We start from the raw sequence: 19019 nt of genomic DNA, 5'->3' as shown, positions 1-19019 counted from the left end.
ACGACACCGACCGCGGAATGATACCCTTGATATACCGTATGCAACCTAACGAAGAGACACGCAGGGTCGACAAATAGAGATAGATGAACCAAGTGTATAAACAAGAGTGTCGTTATTGGCTATGCTGGTATATTGCTAAAATACAGTCTTGCTCTATCAGTGTTACGTCGAGTTGCACATCATTATGTCGCCCCAAGTCCCATAACGTAAGGATAGCGTCGGAATGTGTATCACCGGAAGAAAAGATACCATCCTGCGAAGGCTATCCCGAAGATCAGCCCGAGAGCGCGCGCGACGATGACAACCACGAGCGCTTTTCGCACAGCAGCGTAGAACGTGTTAAGTGCTGAGCCGCTCCAGTTGATCCTGCGTGATGGGGTGAACATCCGTGGCAACAGACGTAAGACTGCACTCATACCGGCGATCATTCATCCCTCCCGTTCGGACGCTGGCCTCCCAACCACGGATTACCTCGCGGTAACGCTTACCGAACATCCTGTCATCGATGTTAACAGAGCTGTATGCAGGGGAACCCAGGAGAAATTCACCATATCCAGAAATTGACATCAGGGTAGGAGAATCGAGGGAACACACTCGTGAGACTAGGCGGGGCCAAACCAGCACCCATGCTGATGCCCATGACGTTGACGGCGTCCGCGTCGAAGGGCAGCGCACTGGCGAAAGCGGATGGGCTCGTCATGTAAGACATGAGGTCCAACGTCATGCCGAGACTCAGTCCCCAAAGCTTGAGCTCCTCGGAACAGCGAGAACTCCTGCTATCCAATTTTGCTTTGCCTGATTCAAGCATCGCTCTGCTGCGATCCCAGTCCTTTTCGTTGGCAGGCGTAGGTGCCGGCGTAGGCAGAGACGACTGGGAGGCAACTATATGCGAGCCCGAAGGGGAGTGGGGCACGTTGGTATCCAGGATGATAGCGGGGTATTGCATACTGCCAACCAGCCACCGGACTAGGAGGCGCAGCAGGGTTGCATGACGGGAGGCGAGACGCGAAGCGGCATCTACGGTCACGTACGACCAGGAAGCCGCTGGCTGTCCATTGAAGGAAACGAGGGAAGAGAAGGGAACCCAGTGTAAAGTGGTTCCAGGCGCCGGGTCTGTCTCGCGAGTAACTGGTGTAAGTTGCAAGAATACTACGTGCGAGCATAGGGAATCAGTATTCTATCGATTCGTGGAGGTGAAACAAACAGACCGAACGGCGACAGGATCATGAGCAGACGCTTGCCCAGGGAGGTTGTTATCTCCCGATCGTCCAACTGACCAATGCAGGTGTAATCTCGCTCAGCGAGATCCAAGCCTATCTCTTCCCACGTTTGCCTCATAGCTAAGAGTTGACAAGTTAGCTCTGAGCGTTCAGATCTGAATGTCTTGCTCGCACCTGTGTAGAGTCCACCTTCGTCTCCGTCCTCCATGCGGCCCCCTGGGAATGCAACGTGCGCTTCGCCATTTCTACCCGGCCTATTTGCAGCTTCGTCGTTGGAGGGCTTCTCACGACGCAAGAACAAAATTTCTGGTCGTGCGCCTGGGTCCCTCACCCAGTCAAGGTCGAAGAATTCGTTTAAGGAAGGAGGTGCCGATGGGGTTGTTATCGGTCCTGAGTGAGGAGACGGGACAACGCGGACGATCAGGGCAACTGCTGCACGGCGCGGTTCTGCAAGTCCGTGAGCACGTTGGGCACAGATCATACAATGCAAGACGTACGAGTCGCGGGCGAGGCGATAATGCGGGGCGGTGTGGAACGTATCCGGTGCAAAGCCCGAGCGAGCAGGGGCGTAATCGAGGGTACGGTTTCTGACATAACGCACATCAGCGATAGGCCAATCCAAACAGATATCAATGCACCTTTCGACATCGACGGAGAGGGGGAAAAGGAGAAACCCCCGCTTCCTCGGGCCTGTGGATTGCATTTAGCCTCGCCCGCCCCAGGCGTCATATTCAAATCTCTTGGGGGAGAACGGTCACATGATTTGGCGTTCCCCATGGGCGCTTGAGAAGAACGCAGGCGTCTAACTTAAACTGATATTGGGTGCTTCGGTGATTACATGTGCAGAGAAAGAGTACAGTATGTGTCGGTTTGTCTCGTGATAACCACGCGCTTCAACCAAGAGGCAGTCCGCAAACCTCACAATCCGACCCACTGTGGCTGTTCTCGAACGTACAGTGAGGGCAAATGCGTATACTCGCCCCACTCGATCCTCCAGAGGCTGCAGCGTCTGCGGCCGCGATTTGGTCCAAAATTTCCTGGGGGATATCCTCGTCCATAGCACTTGGAGGTGCCGGGCCCCCCGTCGTCTGACCGCTGGGTCGAGGAGCAGCTGCGACAAAGTTCAGTGATCGATAGAGATCGGTTGGTGGCTATACGGCACTCACGAACTGACTCCCTCGTGAAGGTCATCAACGTTTGCCAACTTGTCGAGGATATGATTGGGTCCAAGAGCGTAGGACTCTCGAAGTCCGATGAAGTCAGCGTCCGGATGAGCGTCCCCATATCCTCTTCGGATATAAGCTGTGTCGTGCCGAGGAATGCTAGAAGATGCCAGTCGCTAAGGTACTGAGCGAGAGCCAGCCGCTTCGAGTGATCACCCCCAAAGCGGCTCTCCTCGATGTCTGGTGCTCCCAGTCTTGCGAGCTCGTGCATCACCTTCTCGATGGTCTGATCCTCTAATCCAGGTCTGTTTTCTATGTGGAAATTGGTCGACTTGAAGACAGGCGACGGGTTTTGAGGGAAGCCGTGAGATAGCTGCAACCCGAGATGGTTCAGTGTGCTGAGAATCAAAGAATATGCCGTTACTAACCGTCACAAGCAAATATTCGACAGGAAAACATGGCTTGGCGCTCCTCTTGACTTCGATGCCGTACTCGTTCTTGTAACGGAAGAAAACATCTGGGACGTATCGCGCAACATCCGTACTCCGGTCCTCTTCCTTTACCCGTACGATACCCGGTTCGACGCTGGCTTCGATCATGTCCGCGTCAACCATCGCACACGCCTGCTCAGAGACCTGATATGCCGAAATGTCGATGCCACCATCCTCCGTCCCTGTCAAGACCGCGGTCACCAGTCGCGAAGCGAATTTACCCGTGGGTGAGGACCTAGTGGGCGTCGGGTTGGCGTTCTGGACATGCGCCGCGAAAATGGCCTCCAAAGACGACAGGAAGAATGACTGTGGATGGCGCTTGAAAAGGTTCTTCGTCACGTCGTCGGGAGAAGGTGTGATGTCGGTGAAAATATAGCCGACGATGCTCAGCGGAGTGGAAGCTGATTTAGCGAGATGTCTAATCCTCGGTTCGTCCTCCCACGGGAGCCCAAGCGTCAGACCGTCAAGCTCCCCTTCCTGTGGTGGCTCGTGGATGGCTTCAACAACGGCTTTGATGCCCATTGGTACCTTGTCGTACGGCTCGTAATGGCCGATCAACCACCCGAAGCGCTGCAGTCCAGTCACGCGCCATGCCTGCAGGAACCGGTTGATCACGTCTGTAGACGCAATTTCGAGGTGATCCACCATGCGAAACTCTTGTGACTGCAGTGTGATGGCTGATGGCTGGCACGTGCTACATAGGGCTGCGGGCCAGGAGGCATGACCGGTAGGACAGGGCACCTGTACCTTGTACGAAGGTTGACTGAGAGGAGGCAACGAAGCTGCAGCTGTCGAACTCGTCTTCGGAGCTAACTTCTTGAGGTATGCATGGTAGGAGAGATGCTTGATGTTGTTCTTCTGCTGATATTCGGCGTCGTAGGGTTCCAAGGGCATGCAATAATCGCACATGGCATTCGCGCCGTGTTTGCAGAACCGAGAATCACGCCCTCGTGGTATCATGCCGTCCTGAGATCGCCAATAGTGATCAACGGCATCTTCTTCGACGGTTTCAAACGGTCGTTTTGCAGAGACAGTGCTCGTAGAGGGACCCGATCTTGATGGGGCTTGTTCGTTGACAACATTGCTAGGAGCGGCGCGTGGTTGATATCCTACAAAGAGAAGATCTCCGTGTCTGAGTGAAGTAAGTAAGGCGTAGAAGTTACGCATCGCAAGCGAACATGAAGCACGTACTTGAAACCTAAACTTTGCAAGTTGCGACCCTTGAGGCTGGACATGGAGATTTCATTGCCCCTAGGTTGGTTCGATATGGTAAGTGTCGACTGATCTGCATCTGGAGCGGTATCTGATATCTGAAGAAGTGCGCATTGAGATTTGAATACTATACACGAAGACGATTGAACACTCACTTTGGCAATTAGCTCTGAGATATCTGAGGTCGGCTGGAGCTCAAATCGGAAGTTTCCATCCCGGGATCGTATTCGTAGAAGCTAACAATAATACATGAGATCTGTCCTGTCCGTTGATACGTTTGCTGCTCACCATCCTGCGCGATGAGGAAGGTACTGAACGTGCACGACCTTGCGCGGCTTGCGACAGCCAGACGCGTCATCTTCAGCCACCTCCTCTGGCCACGTGATCCGGCTTTGACAAGCGCTTCACCAGCTTGCCTAATAAGGCAGAATAGTGGCTATGCTCCCCGATTCGGGGCCTGCTGAGAACTTTGTCAATTCCGAATTGCAGACTCCTTGGGATTGGCTGGTCAGAAAGAACGCATGCACGGCCGATTTTGCATCGTTTGACTTCCTGTCACTCCTGCGTAGTCGTTGGTACGCGGGACGAAGGATGGAGAACGCTATCACGTCGCGTGGTTCTATTTCAAACGGCTGATTGTGCAATACGGTGCGACTAATGGCGAATATGAGAAGACCGTCGACAGCCTCTCTTCGCCCACTCCACCCTGCCCGGCATTCATTAGAAGTCATTTTCAGCACCGTAAATACACTCGTTACGCAGATCCCATCATGTCCCATTTCCCGTCTCATCCTCCCCCAAGCAATACCTCGTCGCCAGGAGCTCCGGATCCCAGTTGGGAATCTTTTCTGCAAGAATACGCGATGCCTAACCAACACGCGCCCAACCACGAACCCCATTCGAACACCAACGCGGACGCGCTCAGGGCGCTCATGAATCAGTCCAATGCGCAGAATACGGTGAGGAATGCGTCTCTGCAACGCAATATCCACGGCGCTTACGACATCCTGGCACAGCTAGAGAGCCTGGCCGAGTTAGCTAGCTCTGAGCCACGATTGTCCTCTCAGCAACTGGACAACTCCCAACTACTCCAGGCAATTATGGGGCTGATTGGCACGAACAACAGTCAATACCCGCCGGGCCCTCATCCAGGGGGTAATCAGCCGGTTGCGTCGACGAGCTACAGCGCGCCGGTCCCCCAACATCGGCCGGTCTCCCATATACATCCTCATCAACTCAGTGGCCAAGGACATATGGGGCACTATCCTGACCCGATGGCTCCTCCGTACCCTTGGGTGCACGCTGGAGAATCGTCGAGCACTGGCCGTAACGTGGAACCGCAACCCGTGCGACCACAAGTTACAGTGGGCGTACCTAATCCGCGATCTGTCTCCGCAGAGCCAGTTCGGAGTGCTAGTAGCACCGCGGATGAAACTCGACCTAGACGCGCCAGAGCGACTAGTTCTGTAAGCGCAGCGGACGGCGTCGATGTGGATGCCCAAAGAGCATCGATAGCGGAGGAGAAGCGTAGACGTAATACGGCTGCATCAGGTATGTCCAAGGACATATGATCGAGGTACGGACCTTATATTGGATATTCAGCACGGTTTCGGAACAAGAAGAAGAGCCAAATACTTAGTTTGGAGCGGACCATTTCAGATCTGACGGGTAGGGCCGAAGACCTGGAACGAGAGGCGGCAGACCTCAGACGGGAGAATGGCTGGCTCAAGGAGATCATCATATTAAAGGGGAAGACCATGGCAGGTCAGACGCCTCAGTTCGATGGGAAGCCGCAAGAACCAGAGAGTTCATCGAAGGCGAGTCGATAGCAGTACGCTGATTGTGGGTTGCGGACTCCGGAGCGGTCGCGCATTCGCTTGAACATTTATGCTGTTTGTACGAAATATGTGGTCAAAGATTTCGCATGCCCACACCAATACTGCTAAAGCCCAGGACCGAATACTGGCACTGTGAGCCTTGAATCTGAAGCTTCACAGAAAGCTTGCAGAAGTTCGCTATCGTCGACGAAAGCGAGTGACGTATGCGGACATAAGCACGTGACAGTGTCACAGAAGCCAGAACGCTCGTGACGTGGAAGGCGCAAATGTCTTTCGGTCGCCCTCCGTCAGGCAACGCTGGTTTTCAAGTCTCTCCTCCGGACCGCGGGTCTTTCCCCCTAGATCATGAAGGTTCGCTCGGGTGTCCACTCCTATTCACTAAAGCGATATTGAGTATTGCGATGGAGGCGAATGCAAGAATCAGATGATGCTCTATCTTGGCTGCCTCAAGAGGAATGGGCATGATTCGACACCTTGTCGGTTACTGAGCAAGGACTATCTGGACTGTCGGATGACGAAGTGCGTCACTCCCTGGTCTTCCGCTCCTTTCAACCTGACCCGCATGTTCTCGTGTCCGACGCAATCGAACTGCTCAGAGGGCTCATGGCGGCCGACGAATGGAAGAACTTGGGCATGGCCAACTTAGAGGGCGGTGGTACGAGGCTAGCTCAGCAAGACTCCGTCAGTCCAGTGGGCTCGGCAGCTAAGACATGACTGGATCACTAGTAGCCTAGCCGCAGCCCTCCATCTCAGACCAAGATTACTGCGAACTGAATGATACGTATTTGGGTGCTTAGCGCTCTGCGGAAGACGATAGCGGAAGCTCAGTCCCGGACGATAAAAATCTCTTGGCGACGGTTACGAATGTACCGGAGTGCGGTGCACTTACATTGGGCCGAAAACGATACGGATTCACGCATATATATGGCGGCACCAGGAGAGTTCGGAAATAGTATTATGAAGTGAAGAGTTGTTGCAGACAAGAAATGTTCGACCTTTATTCTCGGCTCGACACCTGCGGAGCTTGATCATCACATATTTTTCTTGATAAGTCGAACGCCGATCACACCACATCCCTGTGTATAGCGCTCGGATGGCGCCCATGGACGGTTTTGACGGACTGGGTATGAATGTCGTAGATGTCGTGGGATCCATTTACGTTCAATCAGAGGTATGCACCGTGTGTCTACTTCCCTTCTCATACCAAAACCTGATGGTCTCAAGCACGACGCTCGCTTGGGGCCGCAATCATAGCGCGCACAGCCGGCATATATATGCGCAGCACTCTTGATGCAACGCGATTCACGAAGTACATCGCATTTTCGACTTGGTTGGACATTCGAACGCAACCATGTTTTCTATTTGTTTAACAAATGGAACGAAGACATGGCAGGATTAGGTGCGGACCCTCCGCGAAGCAAGTGTGACTTTGCCTTGGGTAGTGACATAAAAACATCGCGTTTCGGTCGGGTACTACGCATGTCGCATGTGCAGTCTACGGCTAGGAACCGACGGCTCTTCTGATGGCTGGTTCGTCCTTTTCTCTGCGTCATATCGCCCTTAGCTGAAAACAACAGGTACATATCCGGCGCTTGGCGATGTTATTCTCGCCATGTGAACCTCCCTCTGCGTTGCCCATACAGAATACTATATTGCAAATAACTGGACATCCATGACCCATCGTTCTATCGCACAGAGTTGTCGCCATCGAGATTATCCTGATTTTCTCCCTGCGGCAATTCAAAGGCTGGGATGTTTGGTCTGCTCGTTACTACCGCTTTCACTGGTCAATTGACTTCATTGCCCGCATTGTACGGAGTTGAGTTCGCAGTGCAGCGGTACGTCTGTCGCAACCCCAGCGGCGATGTATGGCCTGTCCGACATCGGAGGCGCCTTTGTCCGGACAGTTGCTTGACATGGTTGTCTAGCACTCATTTTTCTCCTTTGCACTGCACCCGTCGGGTGGCATACTTCTCGGAGCTTGGTACAGTCCGGCGCTGTATAGGCGACGAGGTCGTTACGTAGAACTACTTGGGGAAAGGTTTTCTTAGTAGCATTGGCGGGGCACGCGAATTACGGAGCATTCGACGCACCGTCCATGCCTACAGGTGAAATACACACGAGTCTGCCGATCCACCCTCAAAGCATCCACGCTGATGGTGATGATTTTCCAGGTTTCCATGTCATCACCATCGCGCAACGGTCCCCCGCGTTGTATTTGCTGCCGGTTCATCGCCTTTAGTTGACATGGCATGTATGATTGATTTGCAGCCACTGGTTCAGGAAGATTACTGCCAGCGTTTGGATCGAGGTATAGCCGACGAAACTTTCCTCCGCGATCATCTCGTACCTAACGGATGCGGGTTGGCAAGACTAATTCAGGGATCTAGCGGAGGTGAAGGCACATGTGTCCACTACCCTCGGCACCCAGCCGTTTCATTGGAACTCAAATGGCTCGCCCACGCGCTTCCTGAGAATTGCACTGCCTGACTGTGACGTTCCGAGTTTCGGGGCAGCTGTCGACAACCTATAAAGCTTCTCGTGGTGCTGGCTCGAATCCATCGTCCTCTATACCCTCGAAGATTTGTACCCAACATCTCAGGACGCCACCCCCGTGCCCACACGCGTTCGGTGAGCTTCCATATGTTAACGACCATTCGCGCATGGATCCCTACACCAGCGCATCCGACCGCTGGACATTCGTGTGGTAGCACCATGCAGGGTTGTCCGACTTATGTGATGTATGTATACAACTTCGGCGCTCATTGACCCTCCGGCACAGCCTTCAAGTATGAGTAGTCAGGGTAAGCCGTTGACCAACTCTTCGTACCCGGTATCAAGGTAGGTCTCCATTTTGATCGTGGCAATGCCACCGTGTACTGAAGATCCCACTCCAATCCTTCCGAGCAGCACGGGTCAGTCGAAGCCTCAGGGCAGTGCCAAGTCAGTTGATGATGTTCACTCTCCCGGCGATCCAAATATGCTTACCGTGATGCCTGTCCACAGACCACAGCCACCGTCTACAGGCTGGCGACCTCGAGGGGGGAGCGGCAATCCCGCGGTTGGGATCGCTCTGGCACCAAACATGAACGCAGGGTTCCCCGGAGGTATGGCACCGCCTCGCAAGTGATCATCCGTTCTTGTGAGTAGTTTCTGAACTTCGCTTGCATGCCCTCCCGCTGATGTTGAATCTCAGCCCACCACTATCGGCCTCTCGCACTTATACCCTTCCCGAACGATATACGCTTTTATAGATTGTGATAGTAAACATAGTGCAGGCGCAATTCATTGCATGAAGGCAGTACTTGAATTTCATATTTCCATGTGAATGCAAGCGCAAAATGCATGGATGTGAATCCGCTCTGTTGAATTGACCCTATGACCCTAAGCTTTTCTGCTGCGGTCAAATTCTGTGCTAGCGTTCAGGGTGTGGCTCTACAGACATGATGTGCAACGCAGGATTTATTATAGCCTCGGACAGTTTCAAGACGCATTCTTTAAGCACCAACGACAAACCGAAGTCATACAACATCAGAAAGCGAGAGTTATCTGTATGTGGAAAGAGGGTGCGCCAAAGGTCCCTCTTTGTGGCCGGCGAGCCTATCTGATAGCTAATCTTGAGAGGTATCCCGAGCAGTGTGAAGCTTCACATTCCTACAGATCTTCGCCGAATCGGCAAATAGTGGTGTAATAGTCCACAGACGTTATGGGCGAGAGCCGCGTCAAACGTGAAAATTTCACGAGGCTCCATCTGCAAGATACAGTTTCCGCCGGCTGGCGCAGAACATTATCTCATGGGGAGATAGGGCAGTACGGAGCAATGAAACCATCCGAAGACAAGAACACTGTGGCATCATCGGACGCGGGTCCTAATGCGTACGTCGGAGATGCGAGACTGAGGCGAATTCCATCTAAGAAAAAACGGGCAAGGTCCGGGAATGTATCTGAGCGGCATAAGCATCATCCAAATCGATATGCCAGACTCAGCGAATCTCACCGGCGTCCATCGCGCACAGGTCGCACCGGAAGTCGGACCGTGAGGGCACACCCTGGTTGCAGATGTGATTTAGATTTATCGTGTCGTGTGCATGTATCTGCGCCTCGGCGTCTTGCAAAAGTTGGGCAGGCAGTGTATCTGAGTCTGCTTGCGCATGTATCAAAGAAAGACGGGTGGGGAATGGCCAATCACACGAACCCCCATCGATGAAAACGGATGGCTGAACCCCCGACACCGCAGCCTCTGGGTCAACGATGCCGAGGATCGCTTCGTCTTGGTCATCGATTTTGTGGGGAAAAGGTGCCGGGGAGGTCCCCGCAGTGCTTTCACTTCCTATTTGATATTCGTACTCCGACGAAGAAGGCATGCACGGGGAAGACGGCGGAAGACTAGAAACAGGTGCACTCTGGGAATTCCTCGTAGACGACATCTCCAAAAGCTGAGAGCGCACATTCCGTAAATTATATGTTGCATTTGGGACAGAAACACAGCTAGACCTGAGCTGCAGTGGAGACTCGGAGGATGGGCCATAGTAATCCGGTTCGCTCAGTGGCTGAGTATATGCGTCGTCCGTTGGCCTCTGTAGAGAGAACTGTAGGAGTGCTGGGATCAAGTCTGGAGCAGAAGCAGAGGAGGAGAGCTGCGTAAGACAGGTCGTTGGCGTGAAAAAGGGAGATGTATCAGGCTGGGAAGGAGTCCGGTTCATCTTCCCCTTCTTTCTGGTCGGCGTTTCCGGCGAGGCCTCTTTTTTCACTGCCACGAGACGCTTGACATCAGGGGGAGAGCCAGTCAGGAGGTCATACGTCCCGTCAGATAGCACCGTCCCTTTCTTCTTTGCTTGTATCTTCCGCCGATTGAACCACGTATGAACGTGAGCAGGAGCCACGTTCCGCGCGACCGCCCAAGCACGGCGAGATTCCACAGTAGGCACACGGCTATCAGAGTGCCACGCATTCCATAGTTCCTGGAGATGAACTGGGGCGAGATGTGTTGGCGCGTCGCCGGCAGCAGTTTCCTGAACGCGTCTTCTTTTGCGTAAAGGAACCAGGGGGATCCCGAGCTCGAGAGCTTCACGCTTTGGAGTGATTGGCAATGGTGTAGCTAGTGAACCGTGGAATATGGCCATGAGTTCGTCCCGACGGGTCGACCGCGCGAATAGTCAGGGCAGGTACTGAAGGACTCCGCGTCTGCTCTGGGTCCGCTGATGGCAGTGCAAAGAAACGAAAGAAGCCACGGCACAGCCAGCTCAAGAATCACTTGCCTCCAACCATGTCCGCTACATTGTCACGCTCGCAAGTGCACTCTATATAAAGCAGCTGAACGCAAACTATGCTGACGTATCTACGCTCAGATGCATGCGTAAGCTGTGAACAAGGGTTGATGTAGGATACAGGGCGTCGATAGTTTCAGATCGTCGCGGAATTTCATTCCCAAATCAAAGGCCGTGAATGGTGTTAACGGTTCCACCTTATACCGCGCACTACCAGTGTGTCGAGGGAGAATAACACGTAGGCCGTAACAGTTCGTTGCCCCTAGCAACCGAAAATAAACCTGCGACCGTTCAGGCTTTACTGCATGATAACGTCCGCATCCTGAACTGGATAAGTACTTGTGGTGATTGAGTTGGTAGTCGCGCTTGCGAGCTACGCGTGAGAACGAGTCCAACGGGTATCCGAGATGCGATGCACTGACGGCGCGTCCGTAGTCCTCTGTAGTCCTCCGTAGTTACAACGACCCTGTATGTACAGCTGGATCGTAAGCTGCAGTCGGTGACCTTGGCAGGGGTTGCCACAGAAGCATACACAGGCGTCCACCGAGTTCGGTATGATCTGGCGATCCTGGTCAATCCAGTCGGCACTGCGTACTGCTTCCGCCTTGATATTCCACGGACACAACGCATGAGGCACCAGTTCGGAGTCGGGAAATCAAGCTTAAGCTTTCTGTAGCCTTCTCTTTGGAAATCGGCCCCAGGTGGCCCGAAAGCGGCTGCATGCGGGCAAGCTTGCACCACGGCCAGCACCCGACGCTCAGTCATCGACCCTGGATAGCCGTGAGTCGCAGCGAACCTCGCATCGGAAGCTGCTGAATGGCCAGTAAGGAAGAATGCGCTGTAAGGGTGCCATATGAGGGCGCTAACGTCATATTAATACTGACCTTGATGGGAGAAGCGATCGTTTGTTCGAACTCAATGAATCACTGCCGTCTCAGCGCAGATGGGTATCAAGAACAGACAGCTCCAAATCGCCGTGCGATGATAATCACGACCTGGTCATGAAGTGCATCGCTTCCGGCTGGCGGATGCTGGAAGACACGCCTCACATCGAACGCCATGGGCAAGAGGGAAGATGAACATCGCCGAAATTGTCGCCTCCAGGTTTCAGCTGATGTTGTATCCAGGAGGGAAGCCGAAGCCAAACACTTGTTTCCATCACAGCCCTGAACAAACAGTTAGTGAGGCAGGAAGACCAAGGTCATGAGAGTGGTACTTGCACGGCATCGCCTCAAAGATCGGTATCGTGCTCGCCGATACTCGTTTTAGGCTTGAAGTTCGCCGCAATTCTTCCTGGCCATGCACTTGCACCTTCTCCCGGCCGCATAGGTATTGCCGCTGCGTGTGGGCTCTCAGCCTGCCGTGGCAACGTAGTAGACCTTGCGGGTAAACGAGCTGTGCCTTCGCGGCCCCAATTGTGACGCAAGTCTCTCGACGAACGTTCCCGCCTCGCTGTGATGCGGAGAAATCCCCATCGCACGTTGTCCAGGACGCACCGCGCACTTGGGGTTGCAATTCTGCCGGCGGGCCGCCTGTGAGGGCAAAAGGCCTGCCTTTTCCCGAAGGTGGTCACGGTGGTGGTTGAAAATAGTGTAAGCGCCTTGCCGTGGGCAATGCCAGCAACCGAGGCCAGCGCACGTTTGTCTCCGCTAACCTCGCCTGTCCAGCGTCATGGTCCGAGTCTGACGCCGGTCCTGCTCATACAAACGACTGGAAGTCGCAGGCGACCTTGGAGACCCTCCCGTTTGCGAGCCGCCTTCATCTACGAGCGCCATGCCGTTACCTAGCTTGAGCCGTTTGCTCGTTCCCATCTTACTCCTCGCGGTCAACGTTGCCCAGGCATCGCCCGCTCAGGAAGCATGGGAAGTCAAACCGAATCGAGGCTCATCGCGATTTTACGACATACAGGTGCCGTTCTCGTACTCACACCACCTAAGACCCGCGGTTCAAACGCGTTCTTTGCCTTGCAGGCTCATCGTGGAGGTCGAGGCAATACGGTGGAAAGCACATTGCCAAGTTTCGCCTGGTGCGCTTGCTTTACGCTTCTATATGCTTTAGCATTGTGCTGACGATCGCGTGACAAAGGGGTTTGATTGACGGTTCTACCACCCTCGAGCTTGATAACGGGATCACGAAGGTCATTATCCCACCGCCGAGCCTCGCGTGAGGTGGCTGTTAGAACCTAATCGCGTGTGCAGGACGGCCATGTTGTTGTTTGGCATGACGAGAGCGTCGTGGCACAGAAATGCCGCGACACCCGACCCGCGGTAAATCGCTCTTCTTTGCTTCTATGTGCCGTATCGTTCTATGCTTATGCTTGCCATCGGCAGTTCCCACACGACCCCGACTTTCCCTATGTTGGAAAGTTCATTGCCAACTTGACCCTGGCGCAGATCCGGACTCTGGACTGTGGGTCTTTGCGCCAGTCAGCGTTCCGTAAGACCAGGCATCCACGCTTGTGTGCTCATGACCGACCTCATTGTTTCCTCAGCTATGCAGGTGACCTATCCAGGTGCACGCATCTCTACCATGCAGGAAGTATTCGGCTTTGTAGAGTGCGCCGACCCAACGCACCAGATTCAATGGAATATCGAATCGAAGATCAATGCGGCACAACCAAATTGCACGCGGAGTGTTGACGACTTCGTTACAAGACAGCATGCAATCTTTGCCGGCAGCCCGTATCGGCATTCGATCACGGTATGTTACGCGCTATTTTCCAGTTCCCTCGCGTGGTGCCAATCGCCGGGCTTTGCTCAGTACCAAAGTTTCGACTGGAGGACCCTTGTAGCCATGAAGGTCCGTCCTTTCTCGTATGTAAAGGAGGCATATATTGAAGCTAACGGATCAGGAGCTGGACAGGAATATTCTTACGTCAGCTCTCATAGACGAGTATGCATATCCACCATTTGCAAGATGTGGCGCATTATAGCTCAAAATGCCTTGCAGAGATAATGCCTTCACCGTCGACGGATCCCCATCTCCATGGCTAGCAGGACGTCGTATCGACGCTTTCCCAGGAGAAACAATTGGTCAGCGTATCGCACAAGCCGCACACGATATTAGCGCAGACGTTCTCTCACCCGCTTCTACGTACTCGGACCTGGATGGATCTATGCAGGCCTCGGAATACGCCTCGTTCGTAACGAAAGACATGGTTGAAGAGGCGCATAGGCTGAACCTAAGTGTCAAACCTTGGACTGTACGCCATCTCGCGTGTACCGTGGCCACTATGTTCAATATTGTCTCCAGGCGAATACGCTGGATGTGGTAGAGCGTATCGCAGCACTCAACGTGGATGGCATTATCACCGATTGTAAGCCGCTCAGGAAGAACGAACCATCCCAATGCTGACTATCTTTCTGCAGATCCTAATGTTGTCCGCCGTTGGGCGAAGGTCGAAGGATATACAGTTGCACCGAAATATCCGAAGCAGCGAGTCTTTCGGTGCTTAGAGGAGCATATGAGATTACAGTAGACATAGATGCTATTATACCCCTTCACTAACCACCGTTCACGCGGACCATAATACCCCGTCATAGGACCGTATTGCTCGATACTATCGTACTATCGAAATCACAACAGGCGATATCAGCTGGGAGCAATACAATGATAGACACTATGTACATTTTTTCTGACTGAAGGGACGCAGCTGCGTTATGCACCAACAGACTCAATGTTGGGTAAATAGCCTTCCTTAAGGCTTCTCTCAAGCTTCCGTATCTCCTCAACCGAGGTAGCCTTTGCGATGGCCTCCTTGACCTTCTCCTGCTCCTCTTTCGACATCAACCTACCGGCCTTCAAGTTGCCATTGGCGCTCGGTAACCGAGGTTCGTCGGATGTAACCGCAGGCTTGCCCGCGTGCTTCGAGACCGTCGACGCGATCTTCTCAGCGAGCGCGTTTGGAACTTTGTCCGTTGTAAGGAATAATCCTTTGGCGGTGCTCCTCTCCTAGATCGCGAACACAAACGCGACAACGAACGCCGGGTTGAGCGCACTGACACGGGTAGAAGGGCGAGGCATGAGGCGCACCTTGTCCCGGATTCTCTGGAAATCCAAAACTCTCAGCGCAGGCAGCCTCCAAGCAAGCCACTCGCGGTACCATTTCTTTTCCCGTACGGGATTGCCCAGCAGGGAGAGGTAGGTGAGTTTCTTGAGGTCCTTGAGCGGTTCCAGGTCACCAAGCTCGGAGATGTTGTTGTTTGTAAGGACCAGCAACGTCAGATTGGGCACGGAGAGGTGTAGGGAGGGGGAGATTGAGGATATTCGGTTGTTGGCGAGGAGGAGCGTCTGAAGGCGCCGCAGAAGCGGCAGGTTACCCAGCACTATGATTGAGTTGTCGGTGAAATCTATCGCATCGTGTTGATCCTATGATTTAGGACGCATCAGTACATGTTCGCTTGTGTATGAAAACGGTTTCGTACCCTAGTGACACCGAGGTTTTCGATGGCAGGAATTTTGTAGCCTGTGAGCGGTTTGTAAGGCGTATGGGAGCGAGGCGGGGCACTGCTCACCTCGAAGATCGAGCTGGCGCTCCTTGTTCGGGTTGATTGCTGAGGTCGCCTGCGCGAGCACCTCTGGAGTGAGCTTCATCGTCTAAGGAGGCGTCGGCAGCACGCGAAGGAGCGGCGGCGAACACGCGCGCCTCAGCTCGCCCGCGCTGGTCATGATGTAACTTGACCGCGTCCTCTCTCGTCCCCGCCATGAAGTCTCTACACCAACGACTGAACCTGTGCGTATGTTCCCTCTATGTATTGCTTGCTTGATAGATGCCGAATATTGCTGCAGTTACGTGGATGGCAATGAAGCCTACGTCTTCACCCCGGTTGACGGAGCCGCTGCCGCGCAACCGCTCACGATACAGAGGCTTACAGGGCAGATTACCCTCACTTGTGAGTCAGCTGCTATAACCTCCCTTGTGCATAGTTGACAACGCTGTAGCCCCGAAGAATGTACCTAGTCACCGCGCGCCCAAAACCGTCTTCGGGATAGCCGGTTTAATATCACTCTCGCTATGTGAGTGACCCTGGGCCGTTGGGTAGCTCGAACTCATGTATCGCCCATGTGTAGCGGAATACCTCATAGTCATCACACAACGCGAGTACCGGGGTCGACTTGGGGGCGAGGACATCTACAGCGCTACCGGCTTTGATATCCTACCGCTTGACGCAAACGCCTCTGTGATTCATCCTCTTAATGCTATTGAAGGGCACCTCTTGGCGTTGCTCCAGTCACACCTCAAGACGGGGACTTTCTTGTTCAGCTATACATGGGATCTGACAAGGCGGCTGCAAGCGCAATGGGAGAACAACAAGAAGGATGAGGGCAAGGCGCTCTGGGAGGTGGTACGTGGTTTCATTATTGGCCGGCTCCGGTGGTATCCACTCAATGGCTGTTAGGCGGACGATCGGTTCTTCTGGAATAGGTATATATTATTCTCTAACCCATCCTGCGACAGTTGTTAAATAATCTGCAGATTCTTGCAGTCCAAGTTCATAGACATAACTGTCACAAAACCTAATCATGATGTAAGTTCTTCAGCTTGCGGTCTCCCAACCTTTTCTGAGAGAAACACTGTAGCTCAGCCCCTACATTCTGCCCTTGGTCTTCGGCAGTCAGTCTGCGACGTATCCTAGTCCGTGTCTTTGCATTGACATCTGGCCATGGCACAGCTTTCGACATACGCCCCGCCACTCTGAACGGACATAAGGTCAATCTGTGCCTGATCTCCCGTAGGTCTCGGTACCGTGCTGGTACGCGCTACTTCCGGCGCGGAATCGACCACGAAGGTCACGCCGCCAATTTCAACGAGACCGAGCAAATTCTCACCGTCGAAGGTAGAATACAGTTCTTGCCGTCGTCATCGTCACGATGCTCACGGGGGTCCTTTCGGCGGCGTAGGCAAAGACGACAATGTGACTAGGATGAGCTTCGTGCAAATACGAGGAAGCATACCGATCTTCTGGGCAGAGATCAACAATTTGAGGTATATGCCCGATCTCCAAATCATGGAGCTTCCGGATACGGTCGGTTAAATTTGCTATCTGAGAGCGCAGAACTACTTTGATGCATGGCACAGATGGAGGCGCTGCAGGCTCATCTGCGGGATCAGGTCTCCCGGTACGGGAAGACTGCGTTGATCAACCTCATCAACCACAAGGGACATGAGAAACCAATCAAAGAGGCGTACGAGAAGTACATGACACAGGTAAGTGGAGCGCTGTCAGTGCGCGTTTGGCATCGCCAATCAATTGTGCCTTCGTAGGTCGAAGAGAAAATGCCTGATGTCAAGTATCAATACTTTGACTTCCATAGCGAGTGCAGCCGCATGCGATGGGACCGTATCAGTATCCTTATCGAGCAAATGGAACCTGACTTAATTAAGCACGGGTTTGTAGGCACAGTATGAGGGGTAAATGCAAGTGCGCTCATTTGCAATTTGTAGGTACTTCCACCTCGATTCCAATGACCCAGACAAGCCGGTCCTCCTTCAAACGGGTGTCGTAAGGACTAACTGCATGGATAACCTGGATCGAACGAACGTCGCTCAGGCCGCCTTTGCTAAGTGGACCTTGAATCGGCAGCTGAAGGCTGTGGGTGTGATGGCGGAACATGACAACGTCGACAACCATGAGGACCTAAGCTTTGACTTCCGTTTCCGTTAGTCCTTTTCCTTGGCGTGGAAGAAACATACACACTGAATACATCCCTGCAGTGTGGTCGAACCATGCGGACGCCATATCTCGCGCTTACTCTGGCACGGAGGCGTTGAAAACTGATTTCACGCGGACGGGCAAACGCACGAAGAAGGGAGCATTCGAGGACTTCCTGAAGTCCGCAGGAAGGTACTTCAAGAACAACTACTTTGACGGTCCAAGACAGGCAAGAGCATCGTCTCGTGCAGGAGTTAAGTTTTGACAGTTTCCATAGGATGCTTTCGATTTGGTCACCGGAGGGTGGACACCCGGTAAAGCACCCTGGGCTGCACGGGCTTTGGTGCATGATAGTCGTCCGTTGCATATCCGCGCTGTATGTGCTACGTGATCACTTCGTTGCTACTAACTCAACACAACCCAGATGCCATACGTGGCCTGGTACTCGCTATTCATGATTCTGGCAGGACTGACACTACCCCGCACATCCAGTACGTTGCTCCACGGTATTCTGTTACGATACACGAAGCTGAACTGTTGCTCTCCCTCAGCGTACTCCCTATTGTACTATTTCCTCATCTGGTTCACCTTGTTGACCGCATCCCTGGTGTTTATTTTGGCCCACGGCACCGAATACGTCGCGTGGCCGCGTTTATTGCCTCCCACCGATGTTCTTTTATACGTTGGTCCCGGATACCGCTCCAGATACAAGGGCAACGACCTGAGTGTGCCCATATTCGACGAGAAGAAGGCGAGCTGGATGCTCCAAGGGCGGAAATTCGCGGGGCACCGTCCTTACGACGCGGAAAAGGGCAAGAAGAGAGTGGATTGATGTTAATCTACACTACATATGCTACTACATGTATACATGGATCGGAGGTGTAATGGGTGACGATATGTTGCCATAACGCGCCTGTGCTGCTCGTTGCATGCGCTTGTAAAGGACGTTCGCTGATTCGCGGCCGGAGCGAATCGGGAAGGCCCGCCATCGCCACCGCCGTTGCACGAACTTGACCTCACTCATTTCTCCACCCGCTGGTCGTCGCAGCTCTCCTCTCTTCGCAATGGCGGCAGCTCTCCACGTCGTCAAAAAGGCGGTGACATTACCTCCCACCGTCCGCACCCTCGCGAACGGTGCTCCCAGCGCGCTCTACGTTGACCTCAACGCTCGCGCC

At 53.5% G+C, this 19019-nt stretch overlaps 7 protein-coding genes across 7 annotated transcripts; 4 read left to right on the top strand and 3 right to left on the bottom strand.

Annotated features, from left to right (window-relative positions):
* Positions 1 to 230: 230 nt before the first annotated feature.
* On the bottom strand, positions 231 to 1814 carry PUNSTDRAFT_56412 (uncharacterized protein; the record flags this gene model as incomplete). Its single annotated transcript, XM_007378519.1, has 7 exons — positions 231 to 366; positions 419 to 496; positions 549 to 871; positions 914 to 1149; positions 1209 to 1340; positions 1395 to 1667; positions 1718 to 1814. 7 exons carry the CDS (start codon positions 1812 to 1814, stop codon positions 231 to 233), a joined length of 1275 nt encoding a protein of 424 aa, XP_007378581.1.
* A 203-nt stretch (positions 1815 to 2017) lies between these two features.
* Positions 2018 to 4415, bottom strand: PUNSTDRAFT_79371 (polyubiquitin-tagged protein recognition complex Npl4 component). Its single transcript, XM_007378518.1, has 6 exons — positions 4375 to 4415; positions 4242 to 4322; positions 4066 to 4184; positions 2812 to 4006; positions 2387 to 2756; positions 2018 to 2331 (listed from the first exon to the last, which is right to left on the bottom strand). The coding sequence occupies exons 1-6, from the start codon at positions 4375 to 4377 to the stop codon at positions 2114 to 2116; spliced, it is 1986 nt and encodes a 661-aa protein (XP_007378580.1). The 5' UTR covers positions 4378 to 4415; the 3' UTR covers positions 2018 to 2113.
* Positions 4416 to 5600: 1185 nt separating this feature from the next.
* On the top strand, positions 5601 to 5828 carry PUNSTDRAFT_20169 (uncharacterized protein; the record flags this gene model as incomplete). The annotated part of the gene is made up of 2 exons (XM_007378517.1): positions 5601 to 5637; positions 5689 to 5828. Coding segments are annotated over 2 exons (177 nt in total), but the record flags the coding sequence as incomplete, so codon positions are not given.
* A 362-nt stretch (positions 5829 to 6190) lies between these two features.
* On the top strand, positions 6191 to 6638 carry PUNSTDRAFT_56533 (uncharacterized protein; the record flags this gene model as incomplete). The annotated part of the gene is made up of 3 exons (XM_007378516.1): positions 6191 to 6275; positions 6332 to 6443; positions 6521 to 6638. 3 exons carry the CDS (start codon positions 6191 to 6193, stop codon positions 6636 to 6638), a joined length of 315 nt encoding a protein of 104 aa, XP_007378578.1.
* Positions 6639 to 9716: 3078 nt separating this feature from the next.
* PUNSTDRAFT_129336 (uncharacterized protein) lies at positions 9717 to 11047 on the bottom strand (the record flags this gene model as incomplete). Its single annotated transcript, XM_007378515.1, has 3 exons — positions 9717 to 9868; positions 9922 to 10065; positions 10120 to 11047. The coding sequence occupies 3 exons, from the start codon at positions 11045 to 11047 to the stop codon at positions 9717 to 9719; spliced, it is 1224 nt and encodes a 407-aa protein (XP_007378577.1).
* A 1560-nt stretch (positions 11048 to 12607) lies between these two features.
* On the top strand, positions 12608 to 15788 carry PUNSTDRAFT_94877 (PLC-like phosphodiesterase). The gene is made up of 15 exons (XM_007378514.1): positions 12608 to 12783; positions 12859 to 13099; positions 13162 to 13217; positions 13277 to 13328; positions 13390 to 13458; positions 13522 to 13627; positions 13683 to 13891; positions 13952 to 13990; positions 14043 to 14083; positions 14141 to 14393; positions 14444 to 14507; positions 14560 to 15142; positions 15224 to 15559; positions 15616 to 15658; positions 15708 to 15788. Exons 2-12 carry the CDS (start codon positions 12965 to 12967, stop codon positions 14667 to 14669), a joined length of 1134 nt encoding a protein of 377 aa, XP_007378576.1. The 5' UTR covers positions 12608 to 12783; positions 12859 to 12964; the 3' UTR covers positions 14670 to 15142; positions 15224 to 15559; positions 15616 to 15658; positions 15708 to 15788.
* A 99-nt stretch (positions 15789 to 15887) lies between these two features.
* On the top strand, positions 15888 to 18748 carry PUNSTDRAFT_117371 (uncharacterized protein). The gene is made up of 16 exons (XM_007378513.1): positions 15888 to 15923; positions 15980 to 16083; positions 16133 to 16207; positions 16262 to 16536; positions 16591 to 16616; positions 16668 to 16719; positions 16772 to 16805; positions 16864 to 17028; positions 17093 to 17217; positions 17271 to 17399; positions 17457 to 17581; positions 17637 to 17851; positions 17907 to 18073; positions 18122 to 18220; positions 18269 to 18335; positions 18396 to 18748. Exons 1-16 carry the CDS (start codon positions 15895 to 15897, stop codon positions 18674 to 18676), a joined length of 1968 nt encoding a protein of 655 aa, XP_007378575.1. The 5' UTR covers positions 15888 to 15894; the 3' UTR covers positions 18677 to 18748.
* The last annotated feature ends 271 nt before the right edge of the window (positions 18749 to 19019 follow it).

Source organism: Punctularia strigosozonata, assembly GCF_000264995.1.
Source record: "Punctularia strigosozonata HHB-11173 SS5 unplaced genomic scaffold PUNSTscaffold_1, whole genome shotgun sequence".
Classification (NCBI taxonomy): Eukaryota; Fungi; Basidiomycota; class Agaricomycetes; order Corticiales; family Punctulariaceae; genus Punctularia; species Punctularia strigosozonata.
This window is presented reverse-complemented; position numbering and strand designations above follow the sequence as displayed.